Raw genomic sequence first — 24,104 nt, 5'->3', positions numbered from 1 at the left:
AATGTTATGGAGTAGCTTGTTCAGCATGAGGCGGGAAAGGGGCTGAACACATCACGCGCCTTTTACTGCTCCATCAACACAGAATGACATCCGAGCGCACAGCAGCAGCCGTCGAGAGCTGCGCGGACATTTTATTACAGCCAATTTCAAAACCACATTTCATACACTCAGTCAAAACTCACTCCAGACCTCCTCCTCCCTTTTATGAAGAAAACGTGTGCGAGCTTGTGTGCGTGCGCTAGAGAAACAGAAGAGAGTGCGACGATGTTCTGCTCTACCAATGCTTTGTAAGACTTTCTTGATGCATTACAATGTCTGTGCAATTGGGAGTAGTTTTGAAAATTGTTAATTTATTTTTTACAATGTTTTTTTTTTTTTTTTTGCGTCCCAGCAAGAGCAAAATGAAACAAAAATGTAGCAATCTGTGTCTGGAAGCTGAAAAGTATCCAGGCCGCAGAATCTCTTTTTACACAGAATTTAAAATAAGATTAAAAAAATACCAACTTTAAAAAGTCATTTTATTTTCAAAGTGCCATAGTTAGTGAGGAGCTAAAGGATTGGCAGTATGGGGCATAGATGCTTTATTATGTGAGTTTACATGACAAACCAATAATGAAAAAATAAAATAAAAAAATAGGAGGGAACTCAAAGGAAAATGTGTACCGATGAATCGTTTTTACATTTTCTGCTTTTTTTCCCCACTTGTTGGAGACTCTGCTGGACTCTGAACATCTGGCTCCATTATATATATATATATATATATATATATATATATATATATATATATATATATATATATATATATATATATATAAACACAGAGTTGGAGCCTCCATTTTCACTTGAGGAGGAGAATGCATTTGCATGCATGCGTATGTTATTAAAGGGAGTCCTACACACCCAGAACTGGAGGGCCAGACTGGGGAGAGGTTCAGAGCTTTGTGGAGGCCTCAGTGAGTCCTCCTTTGAGATGTACATACAATGTGAAGGTCTGAAGTGATTTTTGTTAAATTCTATATTTTATTGCTTTTGTAGACATTTTGTTGTGGGAAGAAAAAAAATAAATAAAATAAATTTTATGGGTGCATCTCTGCCTTTTTTTTGGTATATTTTTAAGCTTTGCAGTTTGATTTTTTTCCATTTGAGCTACAACAATTCAGTGTGCAAGCTTACAATTATTCAATTATTTATTCTTTACAAAAAAGTACAAAAAATGTCTTATTTGTCATATTTTCTGTTTCTTTGCATTATATTTATATGAATTATGAACGCACAATATGAGCAAGTTTCCGCTGAAATAGACCAATCAGAAACATCTGATGGCAGACGTAGCTCTCTCTCACTTATCAGGCAGTTTACATTGTAAACAAACAAAAAAAGGCTAATATGGTTTCAGAAAAAACATCTTTGGTAGAAAAAGTGCATTTGAGCGTTATTTTATCTCAGTCAAGACGTTACATCTCGTTTTCATCGTCCTCTTCCTACCCCGACTCCGACTCTGCTTCGCTGCTGTTCTCGCCGCTGCCTGGGCGCCTCCTTAAACCTGAACAACAGAAACATCAGTTAGCGACACGCCACTCCAATAACACAGTCATTATCACAAGAAAGAGAATACTGACAGGCCTGGGAGGAAGTCCACACATCCAGCATGAATAATTTGGTTTGATTTGTTGGGAGATATCTTGGACAGGACACAAGAAAAGGAAGAGCAAACACGACGCACCTTTGAAATATCAAAACAACTGTGTCTGAGTGTTTGCCTTCGTGTGTTTGTTTGCCGGGCTTGTTTGTTTTCGAGTGCGGCTTCTTTCCGCGCCGTTATCCTCTAGATGCCGGTATCGTGTCTACCCAGAGACATTAATTAATAGCTAATCAAAGCTAATGTCTCAGCAGCACATTGCCAGCACAAAGACATGATTAATACGTAATCAAAGGCCGCGCAGCACAACGCACAAAGCAGGGCCCACCCCCATGCCTCTAACGCTACTGTTGTTAGAGAAATAAACGAAGACTCGCTGCTTAATTAGCTGGCTGCTGGTGCGCGCCGACTTCATTTGAAGTTGTCGGAGATTTCTTTCAGAGCCAACTTGGCCTTATGAGTGACGACAGAGAGGTGACATTCATGCAGAAAAATGCAGATGTGACAGGAAGCAACACGGTGATGCAAAACAACATAACTAGGGAGGAAATGTATTTTCTTAAGTATTCAATCATCACAAAAAAACATTATTTAGTTCCCTTGATGTTCTTTAGTCTGCCAATGTTCTCTAGCAAAGCTCCGAGGCAGATTTATGCTGAGATTAAATGAATTCAATAAGGTGCAATGAATTTTATTAATGGTAGGGTACGCCAAGTATTCCAGATATTAATAATGAATATCACTTTTGAAAATAAGTTTTCTTTGACTTAAGCGTTATGCATTACTTCATGTTGGTCTATCAGGTAAAAGCCAAATATCATAAATTGAAGTTTGTCGTTGTAAAGTGACAACATTTAGAAATCGTTCAAAACTTCTGGAAGGCTCCATATTTCTTGACTCTTACTTCCTCTTACAGCTGCATACTGATTTTAAAAATTTCTGACATTTCTGACCTTTTAGTCCCAGCCTGTGGCAGCAGAGGTTGCAGGAGTGTTTCTGCAGGAAGCCACTGATGGCATCGTCTCCAAGGTTATCAGGACCAAAGAGCACTTCACCCCTGCTGCAAAGGAGTCAGACAGTGTCACAGTGTGAAGCGAAAAACTGGTTTGTCTCTCTGTCTTCAGTTCATGTCAGACTTATGAAGCTCTTCGTAAAATAAAATAAAAAAAAGAACACCCTTCTGAAACCACATGTTGCCATTTTGGATTTGTGTACCTTTGGTCATCTGACATGATGACAGTCGGATCAGTCAGCTCCTCTCCGACTCCTGTCGACAATATAAAGCAGAGATATGATCAAAACAAATAAAGAGGGAAGAGAAAAAATAATCCATTTGCATGTCATATATAATCAAAAATACTAAAACGCTTACCTTGTATGTCAAGCACCAGCATTTCTCTGCGTGAATACTCATATGTCCAGTGGGAAAATGCCAGTAGCATGTCCTCTAATGAACAGCAGGGGGCAATCTCTTCCCCTGTGTTGTTATTGTACTTCCTGAAGTTACCGATCAAGTTTCTCTCAATAGTCAACCACTGGCCGTTAGAATGCCGAAGCACCAGGGAAACATCTAGAAATCTAGCAGAAAGGGAGAAAGGTCAGTTCATGCAGACACATGCACTTATAGGTGGGATTCAGAGAACACACACACCTTGGTGAATGATGCATATCTTTGGGTTTGATCTGGTTAAACACTTGCATCATCTTCTGGGCTGCTCTCTGCTGCTGGATCTCCTTCAGGATGTTAAACATGCTATATATTACAAAGCTAGAGCATATAAGATTAACTTTTGGTAATCTTTCAGCAATGTCTTGATTAAATGCTCCAAAGATAGTTTTGGAAAAGTACCCTTAAACAGAGCTGCAGCGCAGTGCTCCCATGGAAGTACCTCTGCCAAGCACGGATCACCTCTGGCTTAAAGGCTTTGACTACGTATATCTGACCAGGCTGGAGCACGTCCTGCTCTGCCCAGGTGCACAGCATTCTGCTGCCCTGTCGGAGACCGCCGTCCAGGGAACCCTCCTCGCTAGAGAGCGGCTTGAGCATCGCAGACTGGACCCGCGACGACCAGGAAGAGACAGAGCTGGACTCAGGCTCGGCTTTAGAGCAGACTTCCTCCAGAAAGTACACGCTCACTTCTTCACCTCCTGTGAAAGCAAAAAGTTAATGCAGTGCAAAGGCAGCAAATACAGGGAATAAAAATATGTAATAATACTATTTTTGTCAAAAAAACAGATTTTTACCCAAAATGGAAACAGGAGTAAACGGGATGTTGTGAGCCAGTCTCATCAGATTGTTCCTCTCCATAGCTTATAATGCAGAGACCGACACCATTAAAACAAAATTTAAAAAAACATCTTTTAAACTTGCCACATAAAAAAGTGTTGATATATTATTTTCATAATACCTGAAAAGTGTGGGTACAGATTGTCACTGGACTGGAAGGAGGAACTCCTGGCTGCAGCAAGCAAGATAAAAAAAAAAAGAAACATTACAATGTAAATCCAGCATGTACTAAAGATTATACATAAATAAACAGTGACTACACAATACATGTATGGAATGATAAGAAATACCTTCTGGTGCAAATCCGCTCTGCAAGCTACAAGAGAAATGTTAAATATATACGTTTATATATTTTTTTTTATTATTCCAATTAACTCTGAAAGAAAAGCTGAAGCAGAGACTTACGAAGACCTGTGGCTCATTGATTTGGCACAGCTGTTTCGAACTGAATGAGTCGAACTCCACATCTCCTGAAAAACAAAAGACCAAAAACCATCGTTCAGGTGTTGTATTTCCAACAGCGACTCGATATAAACTTAGAGAGGATTTACCTGATGGGAAATCACCTGCTTCTGCATCAAATCAGTGGGCTCAAAATCTGAAACAATATTTATACCAAACTATATATTTTTTAAAAAGTATTAAAAATAAAGAGCAAAAATACAAATCATATTTATATATTAAACCAAATCGAAAACCTTTATTCTATTCACTAACTAGGTCACTTCTTCAGGCAACTGGTTCCACTGGTTTTTTATTTAAATGTATCATAATAAACTTTCCAGAAGCCTGTTCACAATAATCCATTACTTTGAGCTGGTTGTGTCGGTGAATGTAGACCCTTACAGAGCTGACTAAGGCTGGTTGAAGCTGACCAACACGTGGGCTCTCCAGCAAACCTCCGCCGTTTTCTCCACAAGGCATCGGACAAGTGGGACTCCAGCGTCTCCTGTTGTCAAGAAACAGGGAGCAGAAAATGAGATTTATGATTAATGCTTGTTAGGCATGAAAAGAGGTAAATATTAACACAGTGATTACTGGATCTGGAATGCTCTCCTTTATCTTCACTGTCTTCCTGTTGTGGATTTTGACTCTGCTGTCCAAGTCTTGAGCGAAATCTGAGGATTTTTCCCATTCTGCAGAAACAAATATATAACCTGGAAAATTTGGATGCATGACAGCATAATCACCAAGGATGTTAAAGTGGTACAAGGAGTTGGACCTTGGCTCTTGCTGCACCATAAATACACAGCATTCCTCAGGCCTCTTCTGTCACAAATGCCATCCTTGTCAGTCGTTTCGTCAAGAGACGGGAAAGATCCCTTCGTTGGGCTGAGAGGTCCACCAGAAAAAGCGATCTTCTCCATGCTGGATGAAAGAGACCGGCAGTATCCATATGTACGCTCTCTGGGCACACATGCCCACCTTGTGGGCAATGGGGGTTTTCTCCAATGGCTGGAATGCTTGGACGGAAAACTTGGTTGACTTTCATCCTGAGAAAAAATGGAAGAAACATTGTCAATGTCAGTCAGACACAGTTAAACAATTACTACAGGCCACAAATATCTCCAGGTTGGGTACATCTTCTTCCTCTTCCTCCTTCTCTTCCCTTTCAGCATCCTCTTCCCCTTCTTCAACTGAAGCTTCCTCCGGACTGGGATACAAATGTGGGTCATACGTCCAAGCTTTGCTCTGTGCCGTCCCAAGCGGTTTGGGTGAAACTGGAGACCCACAACGGGGCGACTCAGGGGTTTCGGAGGGCGTCTTAGTCCTTCCACCGCCGAGGTTAAACTGAGAGGAGGAAACATGTGACCCACGTCCAGGGCCTCTGAACCAATTCTCACTGGGATCCTCAACAGCCACAGACTTGGAGTCCTGAGGAAAATGTGTTTGTTTAAGTTAGACTTTACATTTCATTTAGAATGGGAGTATTTTACTGTTTCAGAAATTTATCATTAAGGCCCAGGGTCTGCAACCTTTGTATTCAAAGAATCCATTTTGCCTCCAGTTCAGCTAAATAAAACTTGTTTAAGACGGCAAATATTTTTTTTGGGAAAAAAACTGCTTATAATTTCTGTTAAAGTTCTACAATAAAAAATTTGTTCTCGCATTCAAATACTTTTCTATTTTTAGGTTTTAAAACAAAGAATTATGAAAAATATTTGCAATAAGGTGGCTGGATACATTTTATGTTGATCTTTGTGGAAAATGCAATGAAAAATCACTTATTTCCTCTAAAGTTGATATAATTACACTTATTGGGAGTGCTTGAAATCCAAAGTTAAAATTTTTCTTTGAACACACAATTATGGCCTGTGAAACTGATTTTGTTTCTGAAAAAGCCCAGTTTACAAACTAATGACAAAAAGAAAGACCTAAAAATGTTACCGGGTGTTCTGGAGTCTTTCTTTTGTGGACATTTAGTGCAATTATTCTATCAAGAATGTTTAAAGATGTCAAAATCTTTATTTAGCTATTAAGAGCCATTGTGGAAGGTGAAAAGAGTTGCAGGTTGCAGACCCCTCCTTTAGACAAACTAATTTTATCCGAGCTCGTGATGTAGCCAACCACCTCTTTAGCCGTTTCCTCTCCTGCCTCAGGCAGTCCCTTTTTTCCTGCTCTGGTTTCTCTCACTCCAACGTGGCGCTCCTGCGACGCTCGTCGACTTCCCTCAGCAGCAGAACCCTTTAGCAAAGAGGGCGGAGTGCTTTTGCAGGCTTTCATCTCCAGGCGACGCACATTAGAAACATCACAGTCCTCTGCTCCCCTGTGAGAGAGGGTCCAGCTGTGAGGGAGGACGTGATGGGATGCCGGTAAAACCTGGCGACACTGAGCCAGGCGGGCCTCTTCCTGTTGACGGCTGTCGGAGGCGGAGAGCAGAGTGAGGGTGTCCACAGCCAGCACAGAGAGGTCCTGAAGCTGACCGAGCTGACCGTCCAGCTCCGACAGGCTGTCCTGAATGAAGTTGACCTTCTCTGAGACCTCCCCCACCATCCCACACATCTCATCAGCTCTAGTAGCACAACAACAAAGACAAATGTTGATATTTAGTGACAAGGTAATAAGGTTTTTGGGATGACCTTTTAAAATCAAATACCAACTTGGGACTTGTTTTTTTCCATAGAATTTCTGCAGTTTTCACAAACTCAAATGTAAGACTTTTTAAGACTATTATGAATGGAGTTTCAACCTATATATACAGAGAAATATACAAACTTTGTTCAGTCGAGTGGCAATAAATTTGGACTTATTCAAGATACAGGCAAAAGAGCGAGCAAGCTAGCAAGGTTATACTAACTGCTTGTTAGAGGTAGCCTGAAACGCCTCAAGTCACACAACACAACGAAAATGTCTGAATGCAATTCAGGAAAAAAATTCAGAAAAAAAATAATGCATACATTCGAACTTATTATTTTAAATGAATTTAAGACATTTTAAGGATCTGGGGATGCCCAGTTTCACACGAGGAGGCAGCTTAAAATCCAACAAACCTCTCAGCTGTGGCTCTGATTCTGTTTATGGGAGTGCTGTGGAGATCTTCGTTCTTCTCATGAAGGTAGAGTTCAACACATTTCTCCTCAAACTCATACAGCCTCTTTCTGTCCTCAAGGCCCAGATAGAGTTCTGATAAAAGTAAATAAAAAACAGGAGACAGACCTTCTATGGTGCCAAGATGTATTTAAAAAATAACTGCAAACTTATCCTCTGCGCTGTGTTGGTACTCACTGAGCCCAGAGCGCCTCTCTTCTTGCTCAGCATCTCCACTAAATCTCCTGTAGATGCTTCTGACAGCAAGAGCAACGTGACTGAGCAGAATGAGCGGCGGGGGCAGCCACGGCCTCTCCTGATAGGTCCTTATGTAGCGATAGCGGTTGTACTTCCACAGTTTGTTGGATATTGAAGCCAAATCAAAATAGACGTTGCTGTTAGGGACAACATCATTTTACATACTGCTTTTTTCAAACCAATATATATATATATACATACATTTATGTATTTTTGCCAGAACAACAGGGGGCTCACTTGAAAAATGCAATGAGGATGTTGACCATGATGATGTACTGGAAGAACATGTAGACAGCCTGGAGAAGCGGTGACAGAAAAGATGCAGGAGGACAGGAATCATCACCACACGCTGTCAACACACAAACAACACATCGATGTTACACTGGTGGGAATCAGCATGGCGACTGAAAATACACAAAAACGTGAGGGAAACTTTGCATTTACTCCTGGAATCACACATATACATGAGATCTAAACAACAAATTTTTAAAATTGAACTCTGTGTCAGAAAATGAAACTTAAATTCTATTGTTTCTTTAGGAATAAACAAGGTAGATAATAAGCATTAGCTGCAAAAAATGTACTAATTAACTAATGCTCTCCAAGTGAAGTAATGATTATCAAGCAAAGTAAAGGAGGAATGATGACATGAGGCTGACGTGCATCATCAAATCTACAACAAAAGTACTGAGAAGGAACAAAACTCATATTTTAACCCATCTGAATGAACAAATGCCACCTTGATTTTCCAAGTAGTCAATTTAAAATTATTTTACTCATTTTCCAAAATTAGGTGTACTTTTTCTTTTTAAAATAAGTGCTAAATTGTCTAATGATCCACCTACGTTCAAGTTCTCCAGCATACACTTCCCCAAAGATCATAAAGTATGGCTGGAAGACAATATCTCGAGCTAGACTCCATGATGGATCGTGATCTGGGTACAAAATGGCCTGTCTGGACACGCCGAAGCTCAGCAGCACAATGGCCATCATCACCACAATGAAGAACATGTTGCTGGTCTGGAAACACAAAGGGGAAAGAAAAAGAAAGGGGTCACAAATACTACGGTTTTATCCTTCAGTAGGCAGAAGTGGTCTCTACTCACCATCTTAGTGATCATGGTGAGGTAAGGACCAGCATGCTGATTGACAGCCAGGAGATCCAAAACTCTGATAAACCAGAAGATGATGTCCAGACAGTAAGCAACGTGTCCTGCAGTCCGGTAGGGGTTGGCATGGCAACGCATCGAAAGCCCGACCAGGAACAGGAGGATGGCAACGAAGTCGGATTTGTTCCAGTACTCCGAGAACCAAACCTTCAGCTTCTGCCTCAGCTTTCTAGGTTCAGACATCAAAACCTAAAAAAACAAGAGTCTTTAGTACCATGACATTTAGGCCTGTCACGATAAACGATAAGTCAATTAATCGCACGATAAGTTAAAACTATCGACCTCATTTTAATTATCGGCTATATCGTGTCATCTCTTACTGTTGATGACACTGAATGAAAAAAGGCTCAACTCCGGTGCTCTCCACTGACCTTCCCCTTCATTATTTCCTTAGTGTAATGCCCAGCGCGCGCTGCACCATCTGATGTCGCGGATTGTCGGCCCATTATCAAAACCTGAGACACATTAGCCGACAGAATTCTCTCTGTTCGATCGAACCGTGTTGTGTCCATCAATGGACACAAAATAATAAGTCCAGTTTACTAACTTTGAAACCAGGCATTAATCAATTTCTTACTACAATCTACCTGCAATGCATGTGGTGAGTGTCAGTCCTGACTGAATGAAAATCATTAGAACCTATTTATGTCACGTTAACAAAGAACAACTGAAAAGTTACCGGGTTTTCTGGTAGTAATTTCGCTCCAACTCCTCCCCTAGTTATTTATATTTTCTTTGCACGAACTGTTGAAAAAACATTCATGTCGTTTCCGATGTCTGCTGGACTTTGGTTTGCACCGTGTCAGCTGTTCGGGATTCCCTCCGTGTTTCCCATAAGGAAGCACGAGGAGAATCCGCGCTTTCTGATTGGCTACCGGTCACATTCAACAGGCTGCGTTAAACTCCCAGTCTGGGCAAATCTTTGATTTAGATCGGAGCGGCCACGACGATCTACCGTAACACACAAGGGACAATCTCAGAACGATTGCCTGATGGGACAATCTTAGAAGGAGTAACGTTCTAAGATTGTCCCATCAGGCAGTCGGATGTCTTCTCTATTAAAATCTAATGATTACTGAAGAGCATTATACTATACAGACTTCATAATCTGCACTCTTTTTGTTGAATGCAGTGTTTTTTTCCACTTTGGCTTCATGTTGTTTAGTTTTTATTCAAGTACATTTATTGTGAATGGAGACTGAGAATCTATTTTATTTTTGTTTTTGGTTGTTTTATTTATGTTGTGTATCAGTTCCAGTGTTAAGTGTTCTTTTGAAAGTAAAGTGTATCTATCTTTGGCAGGAAATCGCATGTATTATTACGTAATTTCCATTAAATCAATCAAACAAACAATATTATCGTTTATTGCAATAATTTTTTAGACAATTTATCGCCCAGCAAAATCTTATTGTGACAGGCCTAATGACATTAACTTTTATTGCACTGTATCTATAAGTCCATAGATACTTTCACAAAAATAACTGAAAACTACAAATGAGGAAGGATGCAGGATGATTTACCTCTCTGGTTTTCTCAACAGCAGTGGAAACGATGTAAACAATAACCAACCACTCCTGGACACTTGGCTGGTCCTCCATCTTGACCAGGACGACGTAGGAGAAGAGCATCAGAAAACCCAAGTAGGACATCTAACATGAGACAAAACACATTCAATTAGATTCCTTCATTGACTGGATCAAAAACATCAACTGAGTAAATAAATAAATAAATAAGATGCACATAACCTACTGTGTGAAACCAGAACTTAACAACAGGAGCAGTGTAAAAATCATAGAGTTTTGTGATCCATGACAGAAACTGCGTGAACACAGTTGACAGGGTGGATTTATTGTGGAAGGGGAGGCCTCTCTCTGGATCCTGTCTGTCCTGTGACAAAAGACGAGAAAAAGGAGGGCAAATGGTGAGAAGTCTGAGAGAAAACCTGATAGTTTAGTTTAGAAAATTTTGCATTGACATCCTACCATCTGAACGGATCCCTCAGGGACTGGCAGCGATTTCACAGACTCGAGCCCAAACAGCATTGCCTCATGGCTCTGTGGTACGTGGCACATTTCAGCCTTGCTTTTAAACTCCAGAAGCAAGATGGCAGGCGGCAGGAGAAGGCTCAAAATGATCTACAACAAAATGTGCAACTATCAGGGAACATTGGAGGGCTGAAACAAATAATTGATCAATTACTGAAAATAATCATCAACTAATTTAGCACAGATTAATCATTAAGTGAAATATAGATCAAAAAAAACAAATTGCTGAAATTGGACCGTAATTATGCTAAAACTTTACAAAATACATACATTTTGCATTTATGATAAAAATCCTTTTTTGTCTGTAAGCCATTCTATCCAATTTGAGCTGCTGATGCAGATTATCAAGTGTTCACTAAACAACTGCTGTGATTTTTAAAAAAATCATTTTCTTATTTGCATTATTTAATGTATTTATAATATTGTGCAAAAGAGGCTTAAGTGAGTAAATGGAGAAACCTGTTGAATGTGCCCCTTTTTTATCCAATTAATCAGTTAATTGTCAAAATAACTGATAGATTAATAGATTACTAAAGTAAAACACAACTACCTGACTCAGAATAATATTTTCCAACAATTATGAGATTCCTTTAAATACCAAAGACAGGGGGTTAAAATAGCCATTGTGCTTACCTTCATAAAGGAGTTTTTTCTCATGTTGAGCGGGCCGGTCCAGAGATCCGTGAGCAGAGTCTGGGTGCAGGAGTGCGACACAAATGGTCTATGACACGAGGAGACAGCCAGCTGCAGACATGTGAAGTGACTCCATGCCTCCATCTCTGAGGTTAACAGTTTCATGGCCATTTGCTCGTTCTGCTGAAATGCACAATCTAACACATCCACAGCCAGCTGCCCAAACTCACTGGTACACACAGAGAGAGGATAGACATGCAGGTTTTCTGTTGAATAAAACGTATACTTTACGTCTGATTTAGAAAAACTACAACTGAACCTGAGCATCAAAACACTAGAATTAAATTTCCAATAAATGTATAGCTTTGAAGGAAGGAGTAGCCATTTTAAATGCGGAAGTAGGAAGTAGTTTCTTTTCACTTCGCTCTTTACACTCACAGTGAATATGACTGGAATCGCTCAGCAACGTTGTCGTCCATGTTGCTCTGTCGTACCTCAAAGGCCATCGAGCGATAAAGCTTACAGCCCACGATGGCTCTCGCCAATGCTTCCTCCCCGTGCTGCCACAAGAACAGCGCCATCTGCTGGCGCTGCTGGAGAACAGCCCACACGAACAGGTCGTTGGAGTTGAAAGGATATGGCAGTAGGCCATGACTTAATACCACCTGATGGCTGCTCCCCGTCGACTCAGTTTGATCCTGGAAAAACAAAATGGACGGATGACAGAAGCAATGGAGGACAAAAGAGAAAGAGGTCAAGGGATTCCACCAAGAATGTGTCCCACAGAACCTTTAAGACTAATCAGTCGTCTAAACTGAAGCTGAATTTCTTATAAAACAAAGCACGTAATGAGATGCCAAAAGAGAGAGTAGATTCACCAACTTTGATTTTGAAGGGTTGGGCAGTTCTGAAGAAGTGAAGATCTTGGAGACTTCTGCTTTTCTTTAAGCTCATTCCTCGTCTTTGGTTAGTAAAGGAACCAGAGCTGTAACGTCTACTGTCCTACAAGCACAAAGGACATGTTTTTAACATCTCATGAGGGTCTAAGTATATTTCTTACAAGCGGGACATAACCTAAGTTTTAATGCTCACCTTGCACTGAATGCGGCTATAAGCAGCTCTGAAGTTTTTCCGAGTGTAGGTGCTTCGATAGGCGCCTCCAATGAGGTATTCTATCACCAGGCCCATGTCAATGAGAGACAGACGGTAACCTGTAGGGAGAGAGGTCTACCAACACAAAATGAACAGTGAATATAACTACAGAGGCCTCTCTGCAGGTACAATAAAATTGAAATAATTTATTTCAGTAATTTAACACAAAACGTGTACATTTTGAGCATTTTCAGCTTTTTCGTTAACATTTGATGATCGTGGCTTGCCACCAAATATAACCAAAAGCTTCTTTGAAAATTTAATTATTATATCAGGTCAAATAAAAAAGGATTTTTAAAACAAATATGTCAGCTGAGAAATACCAAAATGTCTTATTAATGTCCTACAAGCTCTTAAATGGGCTTTGTTTGGCGATGTCTTTGAACCCCTATTGCTTGTTCACACTTTTCCACAAAACAGACTGCTGCTTGTTCGCAGCAGTCTGTGAACAAGCAGCTTCGGTTTTCATGTCGTCCTGGTGGACAACTGCCAAGTCAGCAGTTTTCCCCATGCTTTTGTGGGCCGTAACGTACATGTCTGTATGAATTAATTTTTCTGTTTATAAATTTAATAAACTTCTAAGATATTAAATTTGGGGATTTTATTAGCTGTGAGACATAATATTTTAAATAAACAGTAATAAATGTTGAAAACATTTCACCTTATGCACATATAAATCTATCTTTACAACAGAACAGTAGACGTCTATGTTTGTCACTCACTTGTTTTGCATCTTCGACCAGGTGCTGCAAGAAGCGCTGAGGCTGACCCTGCAGCTGGAAAAAGACATTTTGTTACACTTAAGAAAGAGAGAAGAAAAATAAAAAAACAAGAGATCCCATCCTGAAAAAAAACTAAACAAAAATACTGGAAGACAGCAGCAGCTCTCCGGATATTAATGTTTCAGAAATGGACCAAGGGCTGTGAATAATTGACAGGCTATAAAACACATGAGATAAAGAGAGTGTGGAGCAAAAAACAAGTGTAAGTTGTCCACAGACAGCTTTTTCATGTGAGCATCAAAGTCAACAACTGGGAAAATACCCTGGATACGGCTGACCATGCATCACTGCGCAAACACTTAGACTGTTCTGATTTCAATCAAAGCTGATATTTTCAAATCTGTGTTTTAGTCAAAGTAAAGAGATTGAATTTGTTCTGTTTGACAAACAAGCAAAGGGGCTCTGGGAAAACTAAGGGGAAAAAAAACAGCAAGACAAACAGTGGAACTGATGTTGCTTTCAAATAAAAATATATTCTGACAATAGGTTTTAAAACAGGAAGTAGGATGGTCCACGTAATCAAATGTTATATTTTCACCTCAAATCTGTTTTCAAATATCAAAAACAATGTAATCAAACAAAACATGATGATTATTAAAATAATTTTAGCACATTCTGCTTTGCAAATACAGCCTTAATTAAGTAAAGCACAATAAATTGATGATTTTGGTATTGACCAAAATAAGTATGTTTTTTTTTTCTTTTCTATAATCAAGTTGCCTTATTAGGAAGACAAAACTATAAAAACAAAGGGAGCATCATTAAGATTAAAAAGGAACAGATTTAGTATAATTACTGAGTTATAGAGCTCCTCCAGGCGATCCACAGTGAGGAAGCGGCTCATTGTCATGCCGTTGTCAATCAGGAGTTTCACAAAACTCACACGGTCCATCACCAGAGAATCCAGCATTGCTTGTTCCAAGGAACCCACCTAAACAAAGCATATGATATGATTATAATTGAACAAATCAACAACTAAACCTGATTGAGGTAAAATTAATGGTATAAACTCCTGTCCAGAGCTGGTCTCACCTGCCAGTGCTGACCGTACACCAGGATGTCTTTCTGTGCGATATCAGCCCGGTCCCAAGCCAGAGCCATGCTCAGCTGCTCTGATGGACTGGCTTTGGTTCCTGTTTTCCATTCAACAAAAATGTCAAAATCTAGCCGAATGCATATTTATTTCAGCAACAGATTTTTTCCATTTTCTAGGAACAAAAAAGCCTCATTCCAACATAGATTAACATTTAAAGCTACAGGATGTAACTTTTATAAAAAAAATATGTTTTTTACATATTTTGTTAAAACAAGTAATCAGAGCCAGAAGGAGGATCATCCTCGTGTATGCGCTACTCACACTCTCCCCCTTACTCTACTGTTATACAGTAGAGTCTGTCGTAAATGCTCGAGTTCTTTCTCTGCCATTAGAACATTTAGCAACATGTGCACAAGATTGATTGACAGAGAAGAGATACTCCTCCTTACTCTGATTGGTTGTTTCTGGCTAGGAGCTATGCATTTATTCAGATGGAAATGGTAGCACTGTGAGGAAGTGGAGAAGCTTAAGTTTTTCACAGATTATCTCATGTGATACTGTAACAACATAGTAACAGTTTTAACAAATATGTAAAAAACTGATTTCTGTATAAAAGTTACACAATGTAGCTCTAAGTGAGTCAGGAACTTGAAACGTACAAAGTTGCAATCTGTTCTTGTTGCTAAAAACGTGTCGACTTATTTGCAGAAGCAGGTCTGTGATAGTAATCAGAAAAAAAAACATGTACCCTTAAGAACAGCAGTCAAAATGGCTGCATCAGTTGCCATCTGCTCGTCAGCCTCAGAGTCAAAGATGGTGATCTGTTGGTCAAAGAGGCGATGATGACGCTGCTTGTTCTTAAACCGCATCAAGCCTATTTCAGCAAGAGCTTTTACTCACTGATCCCCTGTGATCCATGCACTGCTGGAGTAGCGTGTAAAGGTGAGCAGCTTCGGTCCTCTCAACTCCGAACACATCTCCAATCCTACGCAGGAAGTCCTCCTCAATATCAGCATCCAGCTGCCTAAAAGAAATGAGAGTCAAATTACTTGCAGAAGACAAACATAGCCAACAGAGCATACCTGTTGAGTAAAAAAAAGCACATAAGGTCTTCAAAATATTTAAAAGTAAAATTTATGAAAAGCCTCTGGGCTGCATTTTCAGAAGTCACCTAATTAGCCAATAGAATCCATTTATTTAATCTGAGCATAAAATCAGGTGTTCTGGGACACTGCTTCAGAGAACAGTGGAAAACAAACAACATTATAAAAAAATCAAAGATCACAGAGCACTGTACAGAGAAGAAATAAATTTTTTTGAAAAATCAAAGCCGTTTCATGGTAACTCTGGAGGCGCTGCACATATCCAGACCTCAGGTGGGAGAATCTACTCACAGAAGATTATTTGTTGTGCACTACATAAATCAGAACATTATTAAGAGAAAGCTATGAGATGTCTTGTTTATAATTTCTAACACATCATATAGACACAGCAAATGTGAAAGAAGGTGATTGTTAGCTTACAAAGAAATCAAACTTTTTCTTGAGAAAGAGTTGATGAAAGATGGATGAAGCTAAATGCAGAGCAATTCTAAACAGAAAGTTGTTTTATAGAAAAAGACTTGCAACTTGAGTGGAAATTCATCCTCAACCAGACTGACAACAATCCTAGACATTAAGCCAGATATACAGAGTTTCAAAAGAGTTTGTAAGTCTTAACATTCTTTGCAACAAAATTAACATGGCCTGAAACCATTATCAGCTGGTAAAAGTTTGATCAATCTACCTAATAACTGGTTTAACTTCATACAAGCTAGTTCAGCTATATGGCTTCCTACTTAAAATAAACATTACCTACATACCTTTCATTAGCAGTCTGCTTGTGTAAGAAGGCAAAGAGGTCTGCAGCCTTGCCCGATCCCTCAAACACAAACACCGGCACAGGGGGCGCATTGCTAACGTAATCCAGAACTGTTGATACAATGGCGGCGCTCCCTTCCACCACCACACACAGCACAGGCACTCCCTGGTTCAGTCCTGTGAGAAGGGACATTAAACAGTCATGATAAAAACCAAGTCAAACCACTGAACTTCTAAAGGATGAGCGAAGATGCATACAACCTGAAATTAACAAAATCAACACTAATAAAAATGTGCTGATATATATTTTGCCAGAAAGACGTGTCCCATCGTACATATTCAACAAGCAGTGACATTAACTTACGAGGATGAATCTTCAGTAGATGGATTTGTTTCTCCAGTTTTCTCCTGAGGCCTTGGTGACAACCAGGTTTCCCCAGCGTCCCATCATCCACCAACAGAAAGTGGGAGTGGAAACCATTAAGGCAGGTCCTCTTGCTTAAAGGGTTTCCCAGTGGCTGGTAGGGTCTGAATACCTGAGCAGGTGTTGAGTTAACATCCCACAAAATAGACAACCATCTTGCTGGTTGTCATATATGTTCATTGTTACGTTAGAAGGAATGAAACATAGATTTAGTACTAACATCTCTGCCGATGAGGTCCAGGTTGTTGTCGATCATTCCCCACGGTGTGATGCCAATCGTGTTTCTCTTCCTCAAGTCGTGGCCTCCAAATAACTTCACTGCCTCACCCACATATTTGGACACACCTGGAATGTGTACAAACAGTAGCAAATGCAGTGCCATGCAAAAATACTATTTTTTCTTTAAACTTTTCTAAATGAAAGTAATGCATGATTTTCAGAGCTTTTAGAAGATTAATTTCTGAAAAGTGTGCTGAGCCTTTTTTCCGATTAATAAAATAACAAAACAAAAAAATAATCATATCTGCACAATAAGCCTTTTTAATAAGTAAATAGGAATAAATATTGGGTCTACGAACGTGTACATATTTCTTGTTACCGTCAATTTATTTCCTCGTTAACGTTCAATGTTTCAGGCTCAAGGTGTACAAAGCTAGTAGAGACAATCCCATAAATGCATCATCTAAATACTGGAAGTTATAGTTGCAAAGAAAAGAGCTTCTAAAAGGATTGATTTGGGGACTGACTGATAAAACAATAAAACACATTGAAGTATATGGTTATAAAATAATAAAATGTGAAAAAGTTACAGGGTTATAATTGCTTGTGCAAGGTCCTACAGAAGTTGATACCATTGTTTTAGAGAAAATCGATTCCTGTACTGACCTGTATTAATCCCATCAGTGAAAATCCACGCTCCTGTGCTTATGGCAGCCGTGATGAGCCCCTTACTGAAGGCCTGCTTCACCTTTGGGGGCAGAATGAAATTTTCTGACCCTCCGTGGACTGTCAGCAGTAGTTTCGGTCTCTCCATCTGCCATTCCCTCAGCATCAGCTGGAGCAGCACCTCTGGCTTGGAGTCCACGGCCACACGGACATACTGGAAGAACATGGCACTGCTCAAAACCTTGCTGCGTTTTCCAACTGCTGCTCACAAGATTGTTTTGTCACTGCAGCAGATAGCATCTTTGCCTCCACAAAACACCTTAAATCTGCTTCCGTCATAGCAAACCAAAGTTTACACAACCAGCAACATCTAGACATCAGTCTAGAGAAAGCATCTACTTTTATAGTTAAAGTTACTTTTTGTAAAAGGGAGATTAATCCTAATTTTTTAACATTGTAGTGTAAATTTAGTAAATGCTGGCAAAGAAAACCACAGTTAACGGATTTACAAACCTTGGCGCGACAGACCCGTGTGGCAGTGTCTTGAAAATCTATGATCCCATAGGCGTTGGTAGAAGTGGCCTTTGTGTGAGCCTCCATGGACCACTCCTCCACGCCCTGATCTGGACTGGGAAAGAGGGAAATCGGAGGAAAAGACTCCTGCCAAGAGTGCTCCCCCATCAAGCGGCCACAGCAGCATCTAAGCAATGAAAACAAGTTATCGAATATGTCAGAGCACTTCATTGTTAGATCTGACAGAGTCTGTGTGAGAAACAACTCTTCTACATTACAAAATCTCAGCTGACCAGCAGTTTTCCTTATAAACAGATCCACCGTCATAAAACTTAAGACATTGCAGTTTCATGATTCACTTCTTTAAAAAAAAAAACTCAAAATTAGTATAGGAGGAATTGATTTTACCAGCTCCCAAATACATGTATAGCAAGAATGTCTCCGAGTTGCCAACAGTGGGGTGACTGTTGTTAACTGCAAACATGAAGGCAGCGTGAGGACAGGGGTTGACTTGTGCACCTTTGCTGAGGTAGAGAAGACCAGTGGATAAAATCGGCTTCACTCCTACTTCTGTGCACTCCTACTCTTAGGAGTGAAGTGATGAATTATGGAGCTAATTGTCACCAAAATGCTCAAATCTCACAAATACATGTAATTATCTGCAATGGTCGGGCGACTGGACTGTCCGGGATGTACTGGTGCCTGTAGAGAGGCACCAATCTTCCAGGCGACCTCACAAGAATAAACATGTTGGACATTAAATCATTTAAATATTTCCCCAGCAGATTTTTATATTGCTCTATTTCTATTATGGTTCTGCTCCTCATACATCACACTGAGGATCTGGCCTTTGGCTAGACCACTGAAACAAACAAGATTTGTTTTTTTCACCGATTTGGTCGTTAATACCCGATTTTCTCAGGTTTTATTTGAGGGAGCTCAAAGAAAAGCTCCCTGCCAGCAGTAGGTCACTTATGTTATGAGAGTTAACTAATACCTAACTAACACTAATATTTCATCATCGTCACTAATACAGTCACGATGATGAAATATGACAGATAGAGCGTATCCTTTTAATGCTAGTTAATAGTTTCATTGGAACCTAATAGTGTTCCTACACAAGAAAGAACAGTGCATATGAAAGTCACAATATGTGATGATTTTGGGAATTCATATCGACTGTAAGGCTTTCTTAAAATGTTATTATTATATAGGCTGCTGCTCAAAATTTTCCTTTTCTTTTAGCAATTTTGGTACAGTTATGAACTGAACAAGTGCTGCAAAGAATAAAATCAAACCTTATTTTCTAAGCGATGTCTCCAGAAATCTTCATTATTTTACACATTATTTTATACATTTCTGTCCACAACAAATTTTTTATTTGTCTGTGCCTTCTATGTATCTTTTTATGTAAAAAAAAAAAAGGGAAAAAAGTGCCAGACAGACGAATACTGAAGCATAATTGTGTAACAATATGTTGCTAACGCAACTCAAAGTAAATTGTTTGCATGCATTTTAAAACCCCCAGCTGACTAAGCCAGACTGCAACAAGTGCTCCCCCTTTCCTGTCTCCCACCCTTCCTCTTCACCTCCCCTTGTCCTTGAGTCTACATATCCCTGTTTCATTGTGACTATTATGTTGCCAAACACTTTTTTTTATAGACACATGCCTTCTCTCGTGTTTTCACATCACCTGAACAGTTGATAACTCACTGACTAACTGCAGTTTGGGGCATTTTGAAAATAGTGCGTCAGTGAAATGGAAAACAATGTGGGAGCAGTACAAAGACAGCAAACACAGGAACAGTACAAATAAACAGAAGGCAGTGAAATCTACACAACAATCAAACAAGAATGCCAATGCCATATGGGCAGCCAGGTGGTAATGCACAAGAAAATGTTAACTGAAAATTTGCAAATAATACCTGATCAGGCTTTGGCACACTTGGCATATTGGAATGCATCTGAAAGAAACAGGAAAAAACACATTACAAAATAATCAACATGGTTCCTGGAAAAAAGAAAAGGCTGCCAGGTGGTTCTGTTCTCAGAAAGATGTTTATTTCCACCCACCAAAGTTAATATTATCCTACATACATTCTTCTAGGAATCATAAAAACCATCCATGCAGCCAGTTTATAGTTTACCTGTGTTGGTCCCAAGAGGAAGGGATGAACTTTACACACTCCCTTCTGAAGAAGCTCTCCTCAATCCAAGATTTCCCCGTCTGAAATAGAAAAACATACAATTGAGATAATAGAAACGGCATAAAAGATCAAGTAGATTGTCACAGTACTCTCTTTCATTCATTTATTCTGAGGAAAAATAAACATCTTCCTTTAGGGAACAACCTTTTCAGTGAAGTTCATTGTAGTCAAAGCACTCTCTACAGCTGAACTCAAGCTTCAGTCCTTGACCATCAGACTCCTCTCCCACCAAGAGTGAAACACCACAGAAATGTGAGCAACAACATCCTTTCTCTACTCAGTTTCTCCGACAGATTCAACAATAGTCACAAGAAGCAGGGCTGTGTTTGTAGGAAACATACAAATATCCCCTTCCTGAGATTAGGCCTCATGGCAGCAGAGCTGGTTTACTCCCACCAAAAATAGAGTCTGACTCTGTGAACACTTAGCAAGGCTCTGAAGCGTAGCCGGGTTTCAGAGAAAAGAGATTTTCCAATTGATAAAAAAAAAAACCTTGGTACAAGGGCTGCAGCCTCACAGAACACCACAAGAGAGCGAAAAACGAATCCACTGACATACTAAGTTAAGCAAGGGGTTGTATCAATTTTAAGTTATGCTCATTTGTGACAACACAAAAACACTATATTGCTATGTAATTTAGAGAGACTGTCCAGCAAAAGCAAAAAAATAAAAACAAATTTATCTATGCCAAACATTGCATGAACTACAGCAGTTTATCACTTCCTGTAATGTTATGAGTAAACTTGTTATTTGGTATCCAAAATAGTTTCTAGTTTAAAGGTCTGGAAAATAATGGCTTTTAGTTCAGTGGAAAGAATATAGCTGCTTATCTGTTACATTTACTCTGTTGGATGGTTTGTATTAAGTCAGCGTATGTTGATAAAGAGTCATTTTAGTCCCAAAAGAAGCAGAAATAGAACCCAAATCTATATATAATATTAGGAACATTACTGCTGCTATTACTGTTTAATGATTTTTTTTTCTTTATTAACGCATTTTAACAATATTTGTAAGCAATTGATTGTCATCACATATGCAGTTGAATCCAAAAGCATTTTTTGGATTTAACAGATTTGGGTTTAATGTTTATTCTCACAGCAGACATTTTTAATATCATGGAGTAATAAATCTAACAGCGACTCTGTGAAGAAAGTTATACATTAGAATGAAGGTGAAGAGTATAAACAATCTTGTTTTTTACCCTAATTTAATATATTTTAAAATATTCCAACCACAAATAGAAAGTTTTTACTTGTGGGTTAATTAGTCAGGCTTATAAGTCTAGAAATATTTGTTCATTTATTTTTTCTGTTTCTTTTAAATATGCACACATCTATAACAATTTGCAGTTAAAAAAAAAAAGCTACACATTACTTTGAAATCGAGGATGCTATTTTTAATAATGCCACAAGCTATAAGTGTGGCTGTTTGTGCTTTTGCATTTCTAACATTGCCCAAGACATCACAACGAGCCTCACCTGTAGGTGAAGAAAATGTGTGGAGCCTTCACTGAGAGGGGATGTGCAGCAACAATATGCTGCAAAGTGCAGCAGCATGTTGCACAGGGACAACATGGTGCATGTTGTTGTCCCGGGGAGGTGTCTTATTATCACTATATTTTCTGTATTTGCAGCTTTGAAACCAAAAAGTTTATAAAGCCGAAGTTGCAACTTGATGACGGCGTTAAGAAATGACCTTAGTATGTTTACAAAATATAAACAAAACCTCCCCGTCTGGATTTTTGTCAAATACGTATTTTTTTTTTTTTTTACACTCAATGCATGCAGATTTATTGTCTCTTATACTTTCAACAAATTGTACAAAACGACAATAAAAGTGTCCTGGATGGTAGAAGAGTTTAGCCGTCCGGCGTTGTGCACATGCGCAATATTACGCGTCTGTACAGGTTAATTGAAAAACTTTACCCTAAAACTTACCTCCGCTATTTCAGGTATAAACATGTTACAAGAAACGTTTACGGAGAAAATGAAACGCCAAGTCCAGCAGACGGGTTCTGGCTCCTCGGAGCTCACTAAAAATTGCACGTCGCGTCTCGTTTCACCAGGTTTTCTCCGGCAAGTTCAACTAAATGAACTTGTCGGCTAATAGCTGCTGTCGTTAGCTCGGAGCTAAGCACGGCTAATATAGTAAATGAACTGTAAGGAACCGGTTCCGCGGTCAGAACACCAGCTGCAGACAACCGAGTCTCTTCGGGTGGTTTACATGATTTGTCTTCCTCTTGCATAACTTACCATGGCTGTGCTCTGCGGGTAAAACATAACATGAAAATGTTTAAAGTCTTAACTTCTTTCAAATCCCACCTCTTCATCATTACTCTATCGTTTAGGCTTTTATCAGCCGCTGGTCCAAAGGGCAGCGGGCTTTTCCAAGAAGCCTGGAGGAACTCATGACCTCCTCCTCCTCCTTCCAACACAGCCAGGACTGTTCGACCTCCGGAGCAGAGCCGCGGTCCTCCCTTCACACCGCAAACACGCCTCAGTCACCGCAGCTGCAGCAGCTGCTGCAGGGGCAAACAGGGACTGGCTTCACCAACTAACACGTCACTCAGGTGGGAAAAAGAAAATCAACTCCATTTTCTATAATCTCTTGAATTGCCCCTGATAAACAGTCACTTGGGCACTGAAAATTAAAAACCCCTGATTATCACATAGCAATGAACAGTCCTGACTTACACACAGGTTCATAAGTCACAGTGTTCAAGGTACAGTATTATGTCAAACCGACTCCTTCTAGGAGCTTGACATCATGTTGTAATGTTATCCCCCTCATCGAAAACATACCTGGAGTGTTGCCCTGATTCTTTCATGCATGCTGCACCAACTTTGAGGATGGGGTTTAGTTTAGTCTCCAAATTTCAGAGCTTCTACCTCACAGAGCAGCTCTCCCACCTCCTGCAGACTAGCCAGCAGCAATTAGCAAACCCCTGGAGAAACTCTGCTGAGCTCGTTATACAAGCTACTTCTTTAGTGCAACACTGGAAAGATTTGAAGGGTTTTTTAATACAGGAGCTGTTGTGAAGACTTCCTAAGAGGAAGGAGTGTCAGAAAGAGCAGGAGTTTTTAAAGGTTCAGAGGTCCAATTTCAAGGCTTTAAATAATGTAAAATTTATTTTAAGTCACATTTGATAAATGCAGCTTATTTGTAACAACAAAAAAGGTAAGATAGTCACTTGATTGTGGTACAAAATTGCTCTACTTGCCTGGAAAATAAATAATACTGAACCTAATTTATGAAACTCTGAATCTATTCTCCCCAACTGGATGCGAGTCACTTGGATTCTCACAGTGTGATAACAGGATAGAAACAAGACTGCTTCTGTGTATCATATTAATAGCAGAAAAATCCTAAACTAAAACCTAAAGAATGATCTTATTTAAAACAGCTTGCCAAACAGGTCACAACTTACCAACTGAACTGCAGCAATTCCTTAACAAGCATGATGAGAGGAGCTCCTTTAGTCTCCACAACATGTCAGTCCTGACCTATCAGAACCAGAAATATTTCTAAACACCCTACTACTTTCTGTTGCAGGTAGTGGGTTTGTTTCAGCCCTCTGGTAATCACCATGCAGCAGCAAGTTGGCTCATCTTTTGCTGCACAGAGCCAGTCAGGCACTTTATCAAGCTTCAATAATCGCAACCTACAAGAACTTTGTTTCAACCTTAA

General features: G+C 39.6%; 1 protein-coding gene across 7 annotated transcripts; it reads right to left on the bottom strand.

Moving 5' to 3' along the window:
* Positions 1-802: 802 nt before the first annotated feature.
* Positions 803-23,833, bottom strand: trpm6 (transient receptor potential cation channel, subfamily M, member 6). 7 transcript variants are annotated; one of them, XM_055050536.1, is made up of 41 exons: positions 23,219-23,833; positions 20,358-20,437; positions 20,136-20,174; positions 18,211-18,397; positions 17,698-17,911; positions 17,033-17,157; positions 16,753-16,924; positions 16,391-16,565; positions 15,430-15,553; positions 15,278-15,350; positions 14,526-14,626; positions 14,290-14,424; positions 13,434-13,487; positions 12,652-12,786; positions 12,442-12,561; positions 11,998-12,257; positions 11,560-11,788; positions 10,864-11,016; positions 10,631-10,768; positions 10,402-10,530; positions 8,819-9,070; positions 8,558-8,732; positions 7,950-8,061; positions 7,653-7,849; positions 7,418-7,550; positions 6,498-6,939; positions 5,508-5,801; positions 5,149-5,419; positions 4,965-5,062; positions 4,773-4,875; positions 4,478-4,524; positions 4,332-4,396; positions 4,217-4,242; positions 4,048-4,098; positions 3,884-3,949; positions 3,489-3,787; positions 3,291-3,373; positions 3,012-3,217; positions 2,855-2,906; positions 2,593-2,699; positions 803-1,543 (listed from the first exon to the last, which is right to left on the bottom strand). In XM_055050536.1, exons 1-41 carry the CDS (start codon positions 23,246-23,248, stop codon positions 1,482-1,484), a joined length of 5,814 nt encoding a protein of 1,937 aa, XP_054906511.1. In that variant the 5' UTR covers positions 23,249-23,833; the 3' UTR covers positions 803-1,481. The 7 variants fall into 7 exon arrangements, with proteins under 7 accessions (XP_054906511.1, XP_054906513.1, XP_054906512.1 ...); XM_055050538.1 differs by having other exon boundaries at positions 2,593-2,696; XM_055050537.1 differs by lacking the exon at positions 23,219-23,833 and adding an exon at positions 22,670-23,114.
* Between the last annotated feature and the right edge of the window lie 271 nt (positions 23,834-24,104).

This window comes from Poeciliopsis prolifica, unplaced genomic scaffold, assembly GCF_027474105.1.
Source record: "Poeciliopsis prolifica strain line A6 unplaced genomic scaffold, Auburn_PproV2 SCAFFOLD031, whole genome shotgun sequence".
Classification (NCBI taxonomy): domain Eukaryota; kingdom Metazoa; phylum Chordata; class Actinopteri; order Cyprinodontiformes; family Poeciliidae; genus Poeciliopsis; species Poeciliopsis prolifica.
This window is presented reverse-complemented; position numbering and strand designations above follow the sequence as displayed.